Source organism: Petaurus breviceps, unplaced genomic scaffold (assembly GCF_028583685.1).
Source record: "Petaurus breviceps papuanus isolate PSGF00001 unplaced genomic scaffold, PetGlider_PUasm1.0 175, whole genome shotgun sequence".
In the NCBI taxonomy this organism is placed as follows: domain Eukaryota; kingdom Metazoa; phylum Chordata; class Mammalia; order Diprotodontia; family Petauridae; genus Petaurus; species Petaurus breviceps.
Genome location: NW_027185764.1, coordinates 28,846,818 through 28,867,877, shown reverse-complemented (window position 1 = coordinate 28,867,877; position 21,060 = coordinate 28,846,818). Strand labels below are relative to the sequence as shown.

Sequence of the window (21,060 nt, the reverse complement as noted above, 5' to 3'; positions counted from 1 at the left end):
GTCAGGAGAATCTGAGCTCAAATCCGGCCTCAGACACTTAACACAAAACTAGCTGTGTGACCTTGGGCAAGTCACTTAACCCCAATTGCCCTCCAAAAAAAAAGGCAAAAAAAAATCTTTAAATGTTAAAAATAAATAATGTTTTAAAAAAAACCCTAAATTAGGGGAAAATAACAGATGGACAGATCCTTAAATACAAAACATAAACAAAAAAAAGTAAGCTTGGAAATGGATGGAACCTGAGGGTAGGAATGAAAGGCTTATACAGGTCTTTTCATTGCAGAAATTTACATATCTAAGAAGACCAAACTGAGTTTTTGAACAAGTCTTTATTCACTTAAATTAACAAAATACAGGCTGTGTTATTTTCAGGTAAAACTGCTTTAGCAGTGAAGCAGAAAGTTAAATATCCACAACTTGGGTTACTATACACTTGACCTCTTTCTTTTAAATAGCAAACTGGCATTCTGTACATCAGTATTTGGTGCTGCGTTTTCCAAATGTGTTATGAATGTTAGCTCTGTTATGTTCTATTCTCGCTTAGCAAGGATTGTTATTCCAAACATCATGTTAATGTCTTATTAAATACCGGCTTAGCTTAATACAATATGTGCATAGCGCTTTCTCCCATCTGTATACATACACACCAAGGGTCAGTGCCACCACAGAGGATGCGGTTGGCAAAATATTGGGATTCAGAGAGGAACTGAAGGGGAGAAGTAGAGTTGATAAAAATCGATGAATGACAGATATATCATTCATTTGATTCATATTTAATCCCAACTATGTAACAGGGATGGAAGGTTTATACTAATGATCTACCTTCAGAATGTCATTTGGTAATGTTAGTGTGTTGGCATGTTCCTTGAAGCTCAAACTGGAAATTCTAGAGCAGTAGCATCAAACTCTGGGCCTGCTAAGTGGCACAGTGAATAGAGTGCTGGTCTGGGGGTCAGGAAGACCTGAGTTCAAATCTGGTCTCAGACTGGAAATATTTAACAAAATATTTACTTACTAGCTGTGTGACCCTGGGCAAGTCACTTAACTTTTGTTTGCCTCAGTTCCTTCATCTATAAAATGGGGATAATAATAGCACCTATTTCCCAGGTTTTCCCACCTATTTAGAATAGCACTTATTAACATTATCTACATTGTAATATATTTTTATTTATTTTGTTAAATATTTCCCAATTACATTTTAATCTGGTTCCTGCTGTCCAGGTTTCATATCTCTGCTCCAGAGCATTTATTATCTAAAATTATTTCTGAGAACTGATGTCAAATCCTCTTAAGTTGGGAACTCTGATTAGGTTCCTTTGGTTCCTAAAATGGTTTTCTTGATGAACTCTCTTAAATTTTCATTCTGATGTTGGGCAGCCCATTGGAGTGAGATGGGCAACACAAAGACACATGGCATACTGAATGTCAGGGGGAAAGCATTATATTCCAGGGCACTCTGGGGCACCTGTATCATGACATGACTTAATGTGCAGCCTGTGATGGTCCAAAATTTTACCTTATTCTTATTTTAATATAATAATCCTTCTGTCACCACATTAAAGTCTTAGATCAGACACCAAGTCATTGGCAAAAATGAACATAGCTCACAATTTACTTGATTTCCAGTACCAAGTTTCAACAACTACTTCTAGACCATTCTCTTCTCACATAAGTATTAGTCTAACCATCAATAATCACTTCCAATAATCACTGTGTTGATTGGAAACACCTACTAGACCTTTATGACTCACACTTCTAGCAAGGATTTTTCAAAGGTAATATTTCTGAGAGTAACCACCAAGTTTGTTGTCCTACTTCCAATCTCTAAAGTATTTCAGATGAAAGCATGGAGAGGGGCATTCACGTGGAAGGTGGATGTTCACTTAAGCTTTATCACTGTTGTCAGATTTTTAGATCCAACTTGAGAGTTAGTGCCATGGAGACCACACTAGGGATATGCTTGTGGGACAAGTTTATGACATCTTTCCACTGAAGCCATTTAGCCTATCCCCAATGCCCTTCTATTTCAGATTTCTGTAGCTGTCATTCTCCAGCAGGCCGGAAAGCATGTAAAGGCATTTTTGTTCTGACACTAATATCAGTGAATTGGTTGACATGGTCACTGTGAACCAAAGGAAGGGGAGGGGAGGAAATGAAATATTACCTAGACTAGTTTAGATCAATTAGAGTCAGGCTTTCTGGCTCATGGGAAAATTTGCTTTTTTGGGGGCCAGGCTTTGGTTTATTATAGTCCATATCTCTACCAGATTTCTATTCTCTATGACTGTGGGATTTGACTCAGGAATTACAGAAGAGGAAGGTGTGACCTACAGGGATGATCTTATGGCTGTATACTATGGCTGGTTCCTGGCATGGTGATGAGCTGAAGGTAGCCTGGTTCACTGAATTTTGCAAGGCTGCCAAAGGAAATCCTACCCAAAGGTATGTTGCCATCATAAGAACACACCTCTGGTCAAACTGCTTTGATCATTACTTTTTGTGAAGAGTTTTCATAACAACGTGCCATATAAATAAGTTACCATTCTTTTCTGTGTTTCAGAATCATCTCCTGTCTACTTAGGAACATTCAATGGAATGAGCTGTTGCACAATAGGAATCCCAAAGATGATGATTTGGCAGACAGAAGGATGCTAGGCAGTAATTGACCCCTACCTTACTATCTGAATGTAGAAGGCACTTGTTTAGACGTGGAAAATGCCCTGGCATCACGAAACCCTGAGCCAATCTCTTGGGAGATCAGCAAAGAAGAAATACATTTTTCAAGTATTTGGCATTAGCTTAACAAAGGTAACTGCAGTGAAGGTGTCTGGAGACCATCATATTTGCCCAGAGGCTTCTAGTGGAATTGAAGGCATGGCATCCAGTTAGAAATCATCAGCCTTGTTATGGAGGATCTTGCATTTTTTTCAAAACAATCAAATAAAACAGACACCACAAGCATCCTCTTATACAAAAGATGTGTATGTAATGCACACACCTCTGCATGTATATCAATATATAGATGTGTTAGGTATGTACATATTCTATCAATGATTAAAGCAAAGTAGAGACAGAAGTTGGAAATTTGTGACTTTCTGGATGGGTGTGAACCAAATCAGTCATGCTGATGACTTGGCTCCTTAGAAGTCAGGGGGTAAGTGTTTGTTGTCCTACAGGGCAAGGGTTCCAAAGGCAGAGGAATAATGCTACAATATCTCATTTATGTCAGGCTTCTGGTTGCTACCGTAAAATCTCCAAGTCAGAGCTTAAATTTCAAGGTAGGATATCTTTCCCAGCTCCAGGCCTGAGATGACTGAAGAGTGAATAAATCACTGCACCCTTAGCAAAATGCATTTCCCCCCACTGATTTTGTTGGCACAGAGCTCAGGTGTGGTAGTTGGCAAATTTCTCAAGATCCATTGATCACAGGATTGAATGCTAGAAGGGGCCTTTCATCCAGTACAACACCCTTGATTTTATAGGTGGGAAAAGTAAGAGGCAGAGAGGGAAAGAGAGTTTTCTAGGGCTACCCAGGTACCAAGTGACCAAGGCTGGACTAGCACCTAGGATGTCATACTCCATAACTGGTGCTCTTTCCTGCTGTTCACATTACACGTTTGCCTGGAGATCTAGAACACACCACCTACTATCGATGACCATGAAGATTCTGTCTCCTGTCTTTCCCCAACAAAAGGGAGCTGAGGCAGGACATTAACATATATAGTAAGGAACTTAGTTTCTTGGTGTTTTTTGTGAATCCAACTTCTCAGACACTTGACAGCACAGAAAGTCTTATCTTAGATCTCACCATCCAGGTCCTATGACTATCTCTTGAGTTATTGGAGTCATTTCTGGTATATATGGAAAGTTTCTTTTTTAAAAAAAATTATCAAATGCTATTGTCATATATGCACTTAATGATATTTTAGTCTATTTGGAAAAAACAATGTTTTCTTGAGATCTACCATGTCTATTTGTTACTAAATCATCATTAGTAAGTTAATAGCTGAAGAACCTTTGCTATTTGGCAACTAGAAAGAAAAAGTGTGGGTGTGATGCATGTGGGCAGTATTAGAAAGAGGAAAACAAAATCCCTGTAACCAACTGAGAGTCTGCTTGTAATTAAATATCCACGGGAATATTACATAGAGTAGGGACTATAATAACATTGAAGAGAAGACTCCAAACTGTGCTATTGACATTAAAGGGCCAGCAGACCACCTGCAAGGCATCTGCTCTGCCTTAAATTGTTCTTACTGATTCGGTCCAGTCATCTTTCAGGAGCTGCCCAAATGGGTGGTCCCCTGCAAATTACAGCTCCCGCTGAAAGCTGCATCTGAGCCTGAGCAGCTGGGTTCTCATTTTCCAAAGGTAATTTCAGAGCTGTCCATTTAGATACCTAAAAGCATTGCTTGTTTTTCCATTTTCCTCTCCAGTAATTCTTTTAAACTCTCATTCCTGTGCTTAAAGTAAAGATAATCAGAAAAAGAAGGCTCCAGCCTGCCACTCTGAAAAGCCCTGAAGCCACGGAGCTCATCTTTGCATGCCAAGTCTCTCTCCTGGCCTCCTCTCGCACTGACTCCGTCTCTCCCCTTCTCTTCCAAGGCTTCATTCACGGTGCCTTCCTTCTCCTCACCATAGGACTCCTGCAGAGTTTTCATCACTTGCTCAGTTTTTCTAGACAGGTCCTGGGGCGTGTACAGAGGCTTGTCCTGCTGGTATGGACCAGGGCTGTACCGCTCAGGCTCATAGCCCGGGTCTTCCTCCTCCTCTTCAGGGCATGAGCTACCCTTGGCGCTCTCTCCATCCGAATGAAAGGGGGTACCCTTCTCCCGAGGTTTCTGTGAAAGGTCAAAAGGTTCTTCTTGTTCCAAGCTCCTCAACACCCCTACTCTCTGGGACAGGGCCATCCTTCCTCTTCCAAAACCTAATGAAAACAAGAAAGAATTGAAGTGTAATGTAACTCACCTGGCAGAAAGCGCAATTGGAAACAGGGCATTCTGAAGAGTAATTAAGGGATAAATAAATGTCTTCCCTTCTTTCAGAGGTGGGAGGTCTATGGGTGTGGAACATTGCATATACTGTCAGACTCTCGGTTAGTTTCGCTGAATTGAGCTTTTTTTCCTTTTTTTTATTACAAGGGATGCAGGGCAGGGGAGAAGGATATATTTGAAAATAAAGAGGATTACAAGATAAAAGATAGTAAATAAAATTTTAAAAAAGAAATTGGGGCATTCTTTCTGATGCCAAGTTCACAGTGGAATTATTTTGGCTTTTTGAAAATGTAAAAAAGAAAAAAAAATCTGTTCTGACCTTCTGTCAGAGAGGCTGGACGAAGGCAGAGAATACAACTCCCAGGGTTGTAGACTGAGAATTAGATAGGAATTCAAAGATCATCTCATCCAAACCCTCTATAGGAGGTGAAGGAAATGATGTCTACTTAAAGAGACCAACCAGCCCAAGGTCAGATGGGTAAAGTAGCAAAGCCAGGACTCTACTTAGGCCTCAGAATCACCTAAGGAGACACATGATACCTGACCGGATATTTTCCCTTGCCAGTCTGCCCTAATGCCTCAAGGTAAGAGTCTTTAGGAGATCTGTGCTTTTTTAAGTAGGGCTTAAACAGCAGCTAGCTAAAACAGAGCATGGATACTATTTAGCCAAGAGTATGATGTAGAAGGAATGGAACACAGGGGAAAGTAGAGTCTGGGGAAGAGATAATACAGAATGCTATTTACACCTGATAGAATGCCATGGGAAGTGAAGGAGTTATTTACTTGAGTTTTAGGTAGAGCAGTGCATAGAGTGTAAAAATGTCCACTAGAAGTACAAGAGTGTTAAAGGGAAAGTGGAGAAATGTTACCCATGTTTCAGTTCTGTCAAAGTCCCATCAGACCTCCCTGGTCACACACCCTTGCCCTGTCAGAGCTACAATGAGGGGCATATTCACCTGAGTTTTAATTTAGACTGCTTTGGAAAGAAGAGTGGGGACATGCCATCACCTTTTACAGACGAGCACTGAAATAACCGAAATCCCTTTAGAATAAATGGACAAAGCCAGTGCAAAACTGACATTCCTTATTTCTCTAGAAGTAAGAGCAAGACAAGCTATTTCATGCCATTTTATGTTAGAACATAAACTTTGAGTGAATTTTTATTATTAAATTATATTTTCAGAAGGTGAGCAGTAAATCCACTCGCAGTTACTGTGGTTGGCCTTATCATGGGCTCTGGACGCATTTTTGAAATCTTAATGTAGTTTGCAAAATAGCTGCTGTGACTAGAAATACAAACTTTCTGAACACACTGAAGTTATGTGGGAAAAACACATTTTTGTTGTCGGGTTTTTAATTAAATATAACACCTGTTTCAAAAGCCTCTCAACCTGAGGCTATAGGTTTATTATTATATTATTTATGTTATATATCATATTATTAATATTATATTATCATGATAGGCTTTTAATGTAATTTTAAGAGGAAAATGGAATATTTGGATTTGGCGATTGAGGCTGGCAGTTTTTGAGAAACTGAGAAGAAAAAGTTAGTGTAAGTTATTGAAGAGAAACTATGGAAAAGACAAACAGAAAGAGGATGTGGAAAACTTCTTCCTTGGGAGAACTGTTAACTTATTTTATGAAGAAGCATTATAATGATAATATGAGAAGTGAATCTGCACAGAATTAAGAGTGATAGCTTGAGAGAAGCTTAAAATGATTTTTGGGGGGGGGGTCAGGGCTGGGGACAAACTAGAGAAGACAGAGAAGATAGATCTTCTTTTTGAAACTATTGTAACCTTTATCTTGTAAAGAGGATGAAGAGAATTATATGTAAAGGTTATTTGTTATACTGGAGAAACTAAATGGTGTGGGTCTGTGTTTTTAGAAGTGAAGCTGTCTGTAGGTACAGGGATGGTTTGAGGAGAAGCTGGCTGCCATCTTTTTCAGAGTTAAACTATTATAAATAGTAATTTATGTTTTTGTTATTACTGATTTGATTGTAAATAAATTGAACACTGTATTCAGTAACTTTAATAGGTATTTAATCCTAGGAAATTAGTAGTTTTATTATATAGAGAAATATAAGTAACCATTTATGAAAAAGAAGGTATTTCCGGATGATTAAATAAATATTACTTGATGGGTTGGGGCTCAGAGCATAGGTCATTGAGAGACATGTTGAAATTTTGCTAATTAATAAATAAATTCCCAAACATATATTTGCCTGGATTACACTAGAGCTCAAGATGATGAGATTAAATGTGAGACTAAGCCAAATAACAGGTTGAAGGGTGACCTGTATAAGTTAGAGGCTTATGTTAGATCAAATATTTAAAGTTGGTATGGATTTAGTGCTGTTAGCATGGAATGGATTAGGGTCCTTCCTGGTAGCTCTATTACAGCTTAAAAATTGAAATTTGGAGAATAATTAAAATATGACACATTTTTCCCTCTTGAATTTTTCCATTTGTTTTTCTGTTGGCTTTTAGACATACACCAGAAGTTATTCCTTACATTTCTTTTTTTTTTTTGGAGGGCAATTAGGGTTAAGTGACTTGCCCAAGGTCACACGGCCAGGTTTTGTATTAAGTGTCTGAGGCTGGATTTGAACTCATTTCACTGTGCCACCTAGCCACCCCTATTCCTTACATTTCTAAAAGCTTATTTGTAAAATGATGACAGAAATTCCCAGTCCTGACTGTCTATCAGGGAGTCAGATTTGACATCAATTGATCCGTAATGTGTTTTAACAACTATGAGTTGACAAAATTGTTTGGTGTCACTGTGATTTGAATACATAGAGGGTTATATAGCAGGAAAAGAAAGCCCTAGGTCAAGTGTTCCTTTCTCTAGTAAAAAAGGTTCCTGGAACTTAACCAAAGAACAGACAGGGATATATAGAATGATAAAAATAAACACTTCTGAATCATAGCCATGAAGTTGGGGATTTGTAAGGCAAGAGAGTCAAGAACTTTCCGTTAGATCTGCTGTTAAGACTTAACCACGGGGGTGGCTAGGTGGCTCAGTGAATAGAGCACTAGCCCTGGAGTTAGGAGGAGCTGAGTTCAAATTCAGCCTCAGACACTTAACACTTATTAGCTGTGTGACCTTGGGCAAGTCACTTAATCCCAATCGCCCTGCCTTCCCCCCTCCAAAAAGAAAAAAAAAGAGACAACAGAAGTTCTCATTCTGCGAATGGGTAAGATCCATCTTGCCCAAGAATGGAGAAAAATCTCTTCTTGGGTGTGTTTATTTACAAAAATGAACCAAGGAGACCCATCCAAAACCAGGAATCAGCTCTTTCCTGGCCCGTGTGGTAGAGGATGGAAGAAGTAAACTTTAAAGACTTTTTTCTTTTCACAAAATGTTATATTAGCATTGGTAGGGGAAAGGAGGAGGGTAAAAGAGAATATTGGTTTTGTATCTTCGTTTTTTTTTTTTCCTTTTGTAGGCACAGGCTTTTTTTGTTTGTTTATTTGGGTCCATGGGGTTTTAGGAGAATGACAGCAGGGAATTAAGAGGAAGTCCAAGCCCTATGACCACAAGATTCCTACAAAGTTAAGGTGATCTAGTTATTACTGATTCAGTTGGTAAGGGAGGCTAGTTTGCTAGGATTATTTTTGAATCAATATTCATTAGTGATACTGATACTACAGATCTTTCCTTTATCCTTCCTTCTTCATTGGTTCAGCTATTAGGGCGAGACTTGTCTTGTAAAAGGAGTTTGGTAGAATGTTTTATTTTTCATGAGAGATAATTTGAATCTAATTTTAAAAAGGAGAGAGTTTATTTTAATTCCTATGGCCTGCAGTGCCCTAACTCAAAACCACCCCCTCTCTACTCTCTAGAGCTGTTAAATTCCTAGCTGGAGATGTGACAGAAAAAAAAAAAAAGTTTCTATCTGTGTTTTGTTCTCTCACTTTATATCAGGAAAGTAATAGAGAAGCAGTAATATAGTGGAGACCAAATGGAGATAAAATCTACCCAGAAATGTGGTTTAGTGCAGGATGTTTATATCAAAGGCCCTGGGCTCCAATCCCAACATTGCCACTTACTCTCTTTATGACCTTGTACAAGGTCTTTTAGACCTTTCTGGGCTTCATTTCTTCATTGTTAAGTGAAGGAGCTGATTTAGATGATTTCCAAAGTTTTGATCAGTTTTAAATCCTATAAAACCCAGTCACTATCTGCCTCATTCTTCCTCCTTTTCCCTTCCACCTCTCTCCCCACTTCCCCAGTCAAATATAGTTTAGCTGTAATTAGAATTGTACTGGCATTTGAACAAACACCAACCTATGGCACTTTCACAATCAGATTCAATGGGCAATTCTTTAGCAGGTTTAATAAACTCATTGAAATGTGGGGCCCTCCTTCAAAGGATATTGCAGAACATTCCAGAGTTTTACTGACAAATATCAGTGGACTATCTTTTCAGCTCAGCCCCTAAAACCATCAGCCCTCATCTCTTCCCCTAGCTCTTAAAGCAATTAAAGCCCTCTTTTTTTGCATCCTGTGAGGCATGTTCCTTATTTTCATTTCAGCTCCATTTTCATTTACCATTTTCCTCCAAAATAAAACCCCACTTTTGACCTTGGGTCGTAAGGCCTCTCAAGGACCTTAGAGCTCACCTGGTTCAACCTCCTTATTTTACAAAGGAAGAAATCAATTCAGCCCAGAGAGGGCAGGTTACTTGCCCAAGGTTACATAGTTACTAAATGACAGGTGGGTGAATTTGAATTGAGATCTTGTGACTCCAGGTTCAATGTCTCTTTTACTGCCTTCCCATGGAAAAAGTCTTTTAAAAGAAATCCTCAGTGGAAAAAATAATAAATAATAGCATGCATCTGTTATCTGTCTGTACTCTGGACTCTGTCTCAGTCATGGTAATCAGAAATGCCTCCAAGAAGCAGTGATGGCTCACCTTGGGAGTGAAATCCTCTCTCCATGACTCCATGTTTGACCTTCATGTGGCGGGTCAGATTCCCTTTCAAGGTGAACTTGCTGGGGCAATAGAGGCACTTGAAGGGTTTGCTGTCTGAGTGCAGATGCATGTGGCCCATGAGATTATGCATTCGGTTAAACTCCTTCCCACACAGCTGTGGAAAACAAGAAGAGACAAAGTGCACACACACAAGTTACTCACGAGGGCCCCAGACAAGGGAAGCATCACCAGCTGAACATATGCAGTGTTCGGGCCCCATAGAAGGATGTGTTGCAGCCCCTACTGCGGCTGACTTGTTTTGAATCTTTCAACTCTGAACTGCTTCCAAGGAAAACGATGTTGTGGAAGTCCAGGGTGGGGTCAGATTCTGCCCACCTTCAGAGATGGGGCACTGGGGTCATATGCTCCTGGATCGGCAGGTTTTGTTTTGTTTTGTTTGGAGAAGTGGGGAGGAGGAGTTAACCATATGGTAAACATCAAAAGACACCTAAATATCTTTCTGAATCAACAGCAAACTTCGGAAAAGAAGTAATTATGACTCAGGAAGTTCCAACTTGGACTGTGTTTCACTTTCAAAAATTGCAGGTGTTACAGGCAGGCAAAGCCAGTCTTCCGGATTTTTCAATCCAATACTTAATCAAGATCAGTACAAATTTTTTTAAATGAAGACCAAAGAATGCCTGAATGAATAGGTGTATCTTTTCTTTGATGACAGATTGGAAATGCTAGGAATGTCACCCCCAAATTGCCAAACATGCCACCAACCAGAGTTTTTCTTTCTCATCTTTTTCTTTGGCTCCAACTGATCAGTAGATTTGGACACAGAAGACATAGGTTCCAATCCTAGTAACCCTGAAACCTAGGACATATCATGCCATCTCTCTGGTCTTCACTTTCTTCATTTGTAGGATGATGGAATTGGACTAGATCACTGATGTCAAACTCAAATAGAAATAGGGGCCACTGTCCATGAGGATCCCTGACACCTCATATTGACTTAGAAAACCACACGGTAACATTATTTATATCCTATTATATTTTTACTTATTTTGTAAAATATTTAGCGATTACATTTTAATCTGATTCAGGCATACCCAGTTGGTTAGGGGGCTGACTGCAAGTTTAGCACCTCTGGACTAAATGACCACTGAGGTCATTTCAGGTGTAAATCCTAAGACACTCTTGAGTATAAGTGGGCAATAATTTGGAAAGACTTCTTGAAGGCACTGTTTTCTAGCTGTAGACTCCCATGTTCTACAAATTTGGCTACATGGTGACTGTCCAATAAGAACTTGCTGAGTTGACTTCTATCCAACTCCAACACTGATAGAACAAGATTCTCCTTAACTTAGAATTCAATTTTCATTTTTGCTTCTGGACCCACATATTCTGAAAGATAGAGAAGGGTTGGACAATGACATGGAGCTTTCCAGTGACCGATTCTAACTCACAGAACAGACACATGTGCCTCCTGGGGTTAAAAACAATGCAAACATTCATGAATTATCTTCAGTTTCTACTTCAAAAAGCTTTGTTGTTGTTCTTTCTTTAGTTAAAAGGCTGTCCCTTGACTTCAGACTACAATGGTAATTAGTAAATAAAAGTATAATCTTGTTTTTTGTACCAGGAAGTCAAACTCAGTCAACACTTTCTTATGGAAATGCCTGGAACCGAGGGATAAAACACCATCTAAATAATGAATGACTTAGCTTTTGGAGTTAAAGTAGAAAAAAAAAAGGTATCACAGATTTGCTAACTTTTGTCTCCACCTACAAAGTTTGATTCAGTCTTTTTTTAGATGCAACAGCTGTACTCCAACTATCTTTCCAGGAGAGTTAGTTACACATTATCCTCCCTCATGTTAAAAGCACCAATCAAATTGGCCAACTTGCTCTAGTCCACACAGGACATTCCATGTCCAAGCTGTCCTCTATGCTTGGAATGCACTCTCTTGAAACTTCTATCTCTTGGGATCCCTACTTCCCATCAGGGTTACTGAGGCTCAAGAGCCATTTCTTACATGAAGCCTCTCCTGATTGCCCCAATTGTTACTGCCTCTTCCCCCAATTACTATGCATATATTTTGCATTGATTTATCAGTGTATATGTTATATTTCTCCTTCCCCTGACCCATGGAAGGGATTTTGTTTCTGTCGTTGAATACCCAGTGCCTCGCACAACATCTGGCACAGAGTAGGGGACTAATGTTTGTTGAATGAATGGATGTTGCAACCTAGATACGAAAGCTGACCTGTTTTCAAACTAGCATGCCTATCTGCTTACCCGCACTGTCAGCCCTGCCAAAATGAGGGAAAAGTATTAAAGCTATTCAAAACTTGGAGGATAATGGGGTCATCAATTTACAACTAAAAAGGATCTCAAAAGCCAGGCAGTCCAACCCCCAAGGACAGCCTAACACTTTCAATGAAAGTATTGGGACCTAAAATGGTCATGGCAGACTTAGAATGATGGACTTAATTTGATAAGATGAAATTTAATAGGGATAAATATGAAATCTTACACTTGGTTTCAAAAACTCAAATGTATAAGGGGCAGGATGAGGGAATGCAATAAGGCAGAGTCCACATTACAAGGAAGGATGGGGTTAATTGGACCACAATTATCAAGATGAGCCCAAAGCATGACAGATCCTATTTTTAAAAAGCTATTTTGATCTTAGGCTACATTAATAGAAATTCAGTAAGAGAGGGGAAACCCCCCCCTCTACTTTGTCCTGGTCAGAACATCACAGGATACTATATTCAATTCCAGGTGCTACATTTTAGGAAAGACTTGGGGAGCCAGAGCCTATGGAGAGGGTGATGACCAGAATGACCAAAGGTCATACCTGCATATTGTACGAGGATCATCTAAGTCAGAGCTTCACTTTTTTTTGTATCATAGAGCCCTTGGACAGTCTGGGGAAGCCTATATTCCCCTTCACAGAATAATGTTTTTAAGTATTTTAAGGAAATGTTCAGTTTTTAGTTAAAGGCTAATGAAAATAAAGATGTGATATTTTTTTTTTACCAAGTTCATGGACTCCCTGAGATCTAACCATGGACTCAAGGTGAAGAACTTCTGACATTAAGGATAGGGAGATTTGACCTAGAGAAGATTTGTAGCAGGGTAGGAAGGATGTGAGAGCTATCATGTTGGACAGACATTATGTTTTTGTGGTTGTTCAGTCATTTTCAGTACTGTCTGACTCTTTGTGATCCCATTTGGGATTTTCTTGGTGGTTTGTCATTTCCTTCTCCCATTCATTTTACAGATGAGGAAACTGAGGCAAACAGGGTTAAGTGACTTACCCAGGTGTTATAGGAATGGGAATCTGAAGATCTTCCCTGCCTCTTGGCCCCTTGATAGGCTTAAGTGACTCTGAGAACCTTCCCTGATTTGCAAATATACTCTGCCCCCTAATAGGCTAAATGTGGTCACATTGAGCCTGTGGTGGGAGGCTTGTTTTTCAGGAATGCCCACACCTTGTTGCTTTGTGATTGGGCAGTGGGTCAAGAGGCTTGTGACATTCTCTGAGCCAGAAGAAGGCTATATATACCCTGAGGTGAGGTTTTGCTTTGGGGCTCACTTTGGAAAGAGTTGTGTGATTTGGCCAGATGAGACTCTGGGCAACCGTTGAGCCCCCCAGCTTTGAAAACCCAGATGTTGGTGCTTCCCTCTCTGGTAACTAACTAGGTATGGATGTAATGGTCAGACAGCTGGAAGCCCTGTCTGCTTAATTGTGTTATTTTCTGTTGTAACTTTTGTTTGTATTCTCTGAAGGTCAGGGTGCTAACTTTTTCCCCTGAACTAGGTAAATGATATATGTTTGATTGATTAACTCAAGATTGTTAACCCATTTTGAGTTGCTTTCCTTTAGAAAAGCAGATCTAAGAACCTGTGCTGGCAGCCATCCTGGGTATGCTAGGGTGCTTACTGCCACACCAGGGTCACACACCTAGTGTTTAAGGCCAGATTTGAACTCATAAAGACTAGTCTTCCTGATTCCAAGTCCAGTGCTCTGTCCACTGTGCCACCTAGCTACCCCTGAGTATATTTTTACTAGAGGCAGCTAGATGGTATAGTGGAGCTTCTGACTCTTGGACCAGGAGTCAGGAAGACTTGAATTCAAATCCATCAGAAGACACAACTGTGTGACCTTGGGCAAAGGTAAAATGGGGATAATAATAGCACATACCTCCCAGGGTTGTTGTAAAGATAAAATGAAATGTTTTAAAAGGGCTTTGCAAACATTAAGCACTATATAAATTCTTATTCTCCTCCTCCTTATTATTATTCTATCTTTTCTTCCTAAAGAATCAGGAGTAATTGGAGAGTAGAGGGGAAGTATTGCAGAAAGGTCCGTTTCAGTTCAACAAAAGGAAAGAGAAAAAGCCCTCCCTAACAGGGAAAACTACCAAAAAGCAGACTGGGCTGCCTGGGGATGGGGGTGGGGGTGGGGGGCGTTGAGTTTCCCCAGCAGTGAAGCTCATTACTCAGGGGCTGGATCGCCCTCCTTGTAGAGGGCTATTGAGGTATGGGTTGGATGCAATGGCCTTTGAGAGCCTTTCTAGCTCTGAAATTCTAATTCAGATTCTGATTGATTTTTACTCTGACAAGCACTGAAATGTCAATACACTTAGAAAAGGGTAAATCCGTGACCCTAACCTGAAGTTAACTGTGTGGGTGGGCACAGAAACAGTAAATACAATGAACAAAGGTATTTAAGAGATAGTCATTCTCTGAGAACACGATTTGGATGAGCTGGAGAAGCTGAGAAAGATTAGAAAACTGGTTTCTGTTTGGGGGGAGTAGGACATTCTGATTTTCTATCATCTGAGTCAAAAATCTCAAGTGGTTTTTAAATGATCATACATTTTCCAACAACTTGGGTAGAGCTATTAGTGTGTTTTCAAACAGGCATATATACTATTTGTAAGAAAATGGCTAAACTTCAGATATGCCAGTGTAGAAGGAAGGGAAAAAATACAAAGTATTTTGCAAGTAGATACCCTTGCAGCCAAATCCCCAGGAACAAATACCACCCAATTCTAATTATGTTTTCAATATTAGCTTTTTTATGTGGATTTTGTTATGAAAAACTGAGGTCAAAAGAGAACATGGGGGAGAAAGAGAGAGAGAATGAATTCCTGTTCAGTCCAATCAGGACTGCTTTAAACCTCTCCAGTTGCACTTTCATAAATATAGAACATTTGGCTACATTAAAGCTTAAGAAAGTAATAAATTAATAAACTATCAAAAATAATCTATGGCTTTCTACCTCAAATTTAATGAGTATGTGAAAAGTAAGTCAGGGGCATTTTTATTGATTAGGAGTATCATTCCAGATTTAAATTTCAAATATAGACACTTGGGAATCAGAAAGACTTCTCTTCCTGAGTTAAAATCCAGCTTCAGACATTTACGAGCTGTGTGACTCTAGTCAAGTCACATAACCCTGTTTGCCTCAATTTCTCATTTGTAAAATGAGCTGGAGAAGGAAATGGCAAACCACTCCAGTATCTTTGCCAAGAAACTGCAAATGGAGTCATGAAGAATCAGACACGACTGAAATTCTTAGCACACCTATTTTCTCTTGGATAAAGGAAGGGCATTAAGTACTCTTTATGATGTTGAAAACCCTTCTAACACTGGTGTCTTATGCTTCTGTTAGTATATGAAATTTGGTGTCTTACCAGAACACCATCATGTAAAAGTTTTCTGCTATACCTTAAAAATAGTTTAAATGTACAAAAATAATAGCTATTAGTACAGAGACACATTAACTTAGATGCACTGTTTGCAGCATAAATTATAATTGATTCCAGATAGGTCAAAGAGGTAGACATTTTAAAAAGTACATATTAAAAAAAATAACAAATCTCAAAAAGAACAGCATGTCTGTGTTGGGAAGAGGAGACTCATAGCTATGAAGAAATAAATATCAAAGACAAGACAGATGATTAATTTAAATTATTAATTTATATATGCATGTATAAAATAATTTTTAAAAACCCTTCTACACAATGAAATGCAATAAAACTAATATTAAAAGGAAAGTAATGGAATGGGAAAAAAACATGGCAAACATACCTGATAAAAGCTTGCTATCCAAAATACATAAAGATCTGATGCAAATATGAGGTCAATACCCAAAGGACATTTGTAATATAGTTGAAGGAAATGAAGTTTTCATACACAAGGAAATACAGTAATTTATCACACGGAAACATACATGACCTCACTGGCAATGAGAGAAAAAGACCTTAAAACAAACTCATACAAACTTTTAATTTTTCCTGGACTTATGATTTCACTGTTGTAAGGAGAAATGTTTCCAATACCAGAGGTTATGTGACTTGTGCAGGGTCATATAACCATTAAGTGTCAGGACTAGTACTTTGAACTCAAGTCTTCCTGACTGAAAGCTTGATTCTTTATTTACTATGAACACACTGCCTCTCATCTCTATAAAATTAGCAAAAAGAAACAAAAAATCATGCCCTAGTATTGCTAGGACATGGGAAGACATGCCCATTTCCACTAGCATTTTTGTCAGGAGATTAATACCACAATATAAGCCTTATAGCTGTCAATTCTTTTTTTTTTTAAGATTTTTCTATTTTCTTTTTTGGAGGGAGGAAGGTAGAGCAATTGGGGTTAAGTGACTTGCCCAAGGTCACACAGATAGTTTTGTGTTAAGTGTCTGAGGTTGGATTTGAACTCAGGTCCTTCTGACTCCAGGGCCAGTGCTCTATTCACTGTGCCACCTAGCTGCCCCAGCTGCCAATTCTTTAATCCAATAATTCTACTTTGAGGAATAAACTTGAAGGCAATAACCCCAAAGTTGAGAGGAGAGAGAGTGATTTACAAAAAGATGTTCATTGTGACACTATCTATACTCATGAAAAAATGAAACAACTCTAATATCCAGAGATAGGATTAGAATAAAGCAAACTAAGGGTTATTAACCATATGGGATACTAGGCCGCTACTTAAAATAGTAAGAGATTGACACCTGGAAAGGTGTGTAGTGAATAACATTAAGTGAAAGAACAGAACACAGGACAGTGTTTATGCAAAAACTGAGACTGTACAAAAACATAGGCACTATACCATAGGTGATCACAAGGAAAGTTGAAAAGCTACAGAGAGCTAGAATTGAATGTTCAAGTAGACCTTACAGTGGAACACTAATCCCTCAGTCCCATGCAAATTAGGTTCCTTAAGACTTTACTAACAACATCTTCAAGACTTAATTGGACTAAAAGCTCTGGCTATTGACATTGCTTCCTGGATAGTATGGTTCAAAACAACCTCTGGGAGCTTCAGTGTTTCTCTCTGGTTCTTGGCAAGCAGACAACCATAGACAACTCAAGAGTCAGGAGAGCTTCAGTCCACAGAAATGAACTCTGTTTCCTTGCTGCACATTCATACTGGATAGCTTTCCCTTGCTATGGCTAAGTATATCTTATTTTGTTGACTGTTGAATGACTTACCAATTTCTCATTTTGTTACAATATCAGACTTAAACTACCAGGGGCCTGGCTTGAATTAAGCAACAGGACTTTTCTTTCCTTTTAAAAAAAAATTATTATTCCTTTAATTATTTTACTTTAAACTTTATTGGTGTATTACTTTATCATTTTAAAGTTTATTTTTAGTATTAATTTTACTTTAATATTATTTTTATTTATTACTTTAAAAATTACTTTAAACAAGTCATGGTTAAATTAACTAAATGCCAGTGTATCATCAATCAAAAATTCCCCTAGAACTTGTGAAATACCGAAAAAAAAAAAAAAACCAACACAAATATTATTCTATTGGTGCTGGCAGAAGGACAGACATTTTTAAAATTCATCTTGCATTTTAACTTTCTTCTCCAGCAGGACTCTTCCCTCCCTCCCTCCTTTTATGATAGGAGATGAAATAGCCATGCTCATGTTCACTCAATCATTTAGGCTTCTCTGCTGGACCGTGCTGAGTATAGTAATAAAGTGTTAGCATCCAGGCTATTCAGGCCCAATTCTGGGTCTGCTGATGGGCAGATTTTGTAACTCACCAGGCACTTCTAGTTTTTTCAGAGTGTCTGAAATGAATGTGCAAATGACTTGGAATAAATGATAGCTGACCAAAGGGAGTCAGAAACCTATTGCAGGGAGGGGGTTGGTGCTTAGAACAGAGAGCTCAGTACAATTTGGGATCCTTTTCTAGCTGGATTGCTAAGGGAAACATTTAGAGTGTAGGTGCTTGGTTCTTCTGAGGTAACAAACCTCAAATGGAGATGGTCAGATCACATGGGGTAAAAGAATAAGGTACAGCCGAGTTCCTAAGAGCTGTAGTCCCCAAACCTGCCCAAACACTTCCAAAATCTGCAGCAAAATTCCCTGGGTGACTGATTTTTGCTGACTCCAGTCTTCATGCTATCCACTAATCTCATTCTTCACCCCTCATCCCCAAGCGTGGTTCTCAAAATTTTAAATTTTTTTCTTCCTCATGGAATTGTGCTATTCTTTGCAGTGTGGAATCAATCAGTACACTTTATTGGAGATTCGTGAACCTGCAGTTGCAAGCATAAATTACCTATGATTCACCGCACACTTAATGAAACTCTGAATATACCATTCTCATTAGACCATATGCACTTTGAGCCCAACAGCCGTCTTACATTTTTCTCCTCTGCTTCCTCACAGTAAAAGATTGAGAAATGTTGAAGAACTATAGGGTACTTTTTATTAGGACAAAGACCTGTGCATAGAGGTATTGGGGCAGCTAATCTGGTGGACTGGATAGAGCACCAGCCTTGAAGTCAGGAGGACCTGAGTTCAAATCAGATCCCAGACACTAGCTGTGTGACCCTGGGCAAGTCACTTAACCCGGTTTGCCTTAGTTTCCTCATCTGGAAAATGAACTAGAAAAGGAAATGGCAAAATACTCTAGTATCTTTGCCAAGAAAACCCCAAATGGAGTCACAGAGATTCTGAAATGACTCAACAGAAATACCAGACCTATTATGGTACCTCAGGATTAGAGATCAAAGGTTGGAAGGAACTTCAGACATTTAGTCTAAACCTCTCATTTTTACAGATCTGAGAACTGAGACAGAGAGAAAAGTGGTTTGTCCTAGGTTACACAGGCAAGCCTCAGAGGCAGAATTCGAACTCAGGTCCAAATCCAGAGTCAAGGCTTTTTCCACTATACCATAATATCAGGCAAACAGTAAGTGCTCTATATTTGCTGATTGATTGAACGCAGTATTTGCTAAGAAACATTTGCTGATTGATAGGTATTGTTTTTATTTATACTTTAAAAAAGATATCTCAGGAGACATCTAGCCTCACCTCTGAGAGTGAAAGTCCTGCATGAGATCTCTGACCAAAGGATTGTCCAGACTCTGCCTGACAAGGGCCAAATCTACATACACTTCTCTTTGATGCCCTGTGGCCAGCCCACCTACAAGAGGGAAAATAGTCAGCTACCTGTTGGACTGTCCCTTAGACGTGTTTCCACCCCCCATTTCTGGCAGGTGGCTTAAGCCAATAAAGAATGTTGCTTTGAAAAGGAATCCATAAAAAAAGAAAAGAAGAGAAAGGAAGAGAAAGAAAAGGAAAGAAAAGAAAAGGAGAGGAGAGGAGAGAAAAGAGAAAAGGAAAAGAAAGAAAAGAAATGGAAAGGAAAGGAAAGGAAAGGAAAGGAAAGGAAAGGAAAGGAAAGGAAAGGAAAGGAAAGGAAAGGAAAGGAAAGGAAAGGAAAGAAATGGAAAGGAAAGGAAAGGAAAGGAAAGGAAAGGAAAGGAAAGGAAAGGAAAGGAAAGGAAAGGAAAGGAAAGGAAAGGAAAGGAAAGGAAAGGAAAGGAAAAGAAAGGAAAGGAAAGGAAAGGAAAAGAAAAGAAAAGAAAAGAAAAGAAAAGAAAAGAAAAGAAAAGAAAAGAAAAGAAAAGAAAAGAAAAGTAATGCAGGCCTTCATATCAAAGGGATCGCTGATCTTTGTATCCCTATGTACCTGGAATTCTTTTTTCTTAGTATTTCTCCCTGGCATAGTTGAACACATCTGGCATCCATCTCCCTTTCTCCTCACAACCACTATGCTAAATTCAGATCCTTCCTTACCTCTCCTCTGCACTCTTACATTAGCTTTCTAATTGGTCTTGCTACCTCTGGTCTCTCCCCTCTCTAACCCATCCTCTACCTAGCTGTCAGAGTAACTTTACTACAGTACAGATCTAATCATGCCTGTCCCTTACTCAGCCATCTCCAGGGCCTCCCTGTTGCCTATTGGCTCAAAACCCCCAAACCTCCCTTTTGGTATTAAAAGCCCTTCACAACTTGGCTCCACCCTGCCTACAAAGGCATATCCTTTATCACTCCCCCTTACATGCTCTTTGGTTCCACCAAACTGGTCTTCTTGCTGTTCCTCTGACACAACATTCCATCAATGTCTCTACTGTGCGCCTTTGCAAAGTCTGTCCTGCCATGCCTGGAAGGCATTCCCTGCTTGAATTCTCACCTCTTAGAATCCCAAGATATGAGGACTTTCCACTTCCTTCCCTCCCTCAGCTTCCAGTGCCTACTCATCAGAAATTATAATTTGCTTATTTCATATAAATTTATAGTTATATGTATTATTTCTCCTAACAGAAGATAAATCCCTTAAGGCAAGGATTGCTTCATCTTTGTTTCTGTAACCACAGTACCTAGCAATTGACCAATTATTAATAAGTATGAAAATGCTTATCAAGTGATTGATTCTGATCCTCCCACTCAAAAAGTTTCAGAAAATGTGCCTCTGTACAACCTGTAGAGTGATTTTCTTCAGTGGAAATATAAAATCTAGCTAGGTGCATCCCTTGCTGCGCATGAACAGCATCCCCCTATAACTACGGAGTTCCCTTAACACCTTTCCATGCATCTCTGGCCCTTCCCAAAAAGTCCGTTGATCTTTCCTCCCACAGAAGGACTTGGATCCTCTGCCTTTCCTCAATGACTGCTCAAGCCTCCTGCCCACAATGATGATGTATTTTAAGATTTTTGATGTCTGCAGGGGAATGATGCCTGTCACATTGAGGAACCAGAAGAGACTGACTCTTCGTAACCATTAGTGAAGAGGAGGCAAAAGA

General features: G+C 39.2%; 1 protein-coding gene across 1 annotated transcript in view; it reads right to left on the bottom strand.

Annotated features, from left to right (window-relative positions):
- Nucleotides 1-310: 310 nt before the first annotated feature.
- The window catches only part of ZNF366 (zinc finger protein 366), a 114,582-nt gene continuing 93,832 nt past the window's right edge, over nt 311-21,060 (bottom strand). The window contains exons 4-5 of the mRNA XM_069084974.1: nt 9,921-10,095; nt 311-4,927 (exon numbers count right to left, since the gene is read on the bottom strand). Of these exons, the coding sequence (XP_068941075.1) occupies nt 4,392-4,927; nt 9,921-10,095 (711 nt within the window). The 3' untranslated portion in view covers nt 311-4,391. The remainder of the gene's footprint in view (nt 4,928-9,920; nt 10,096-21,060) is intronic.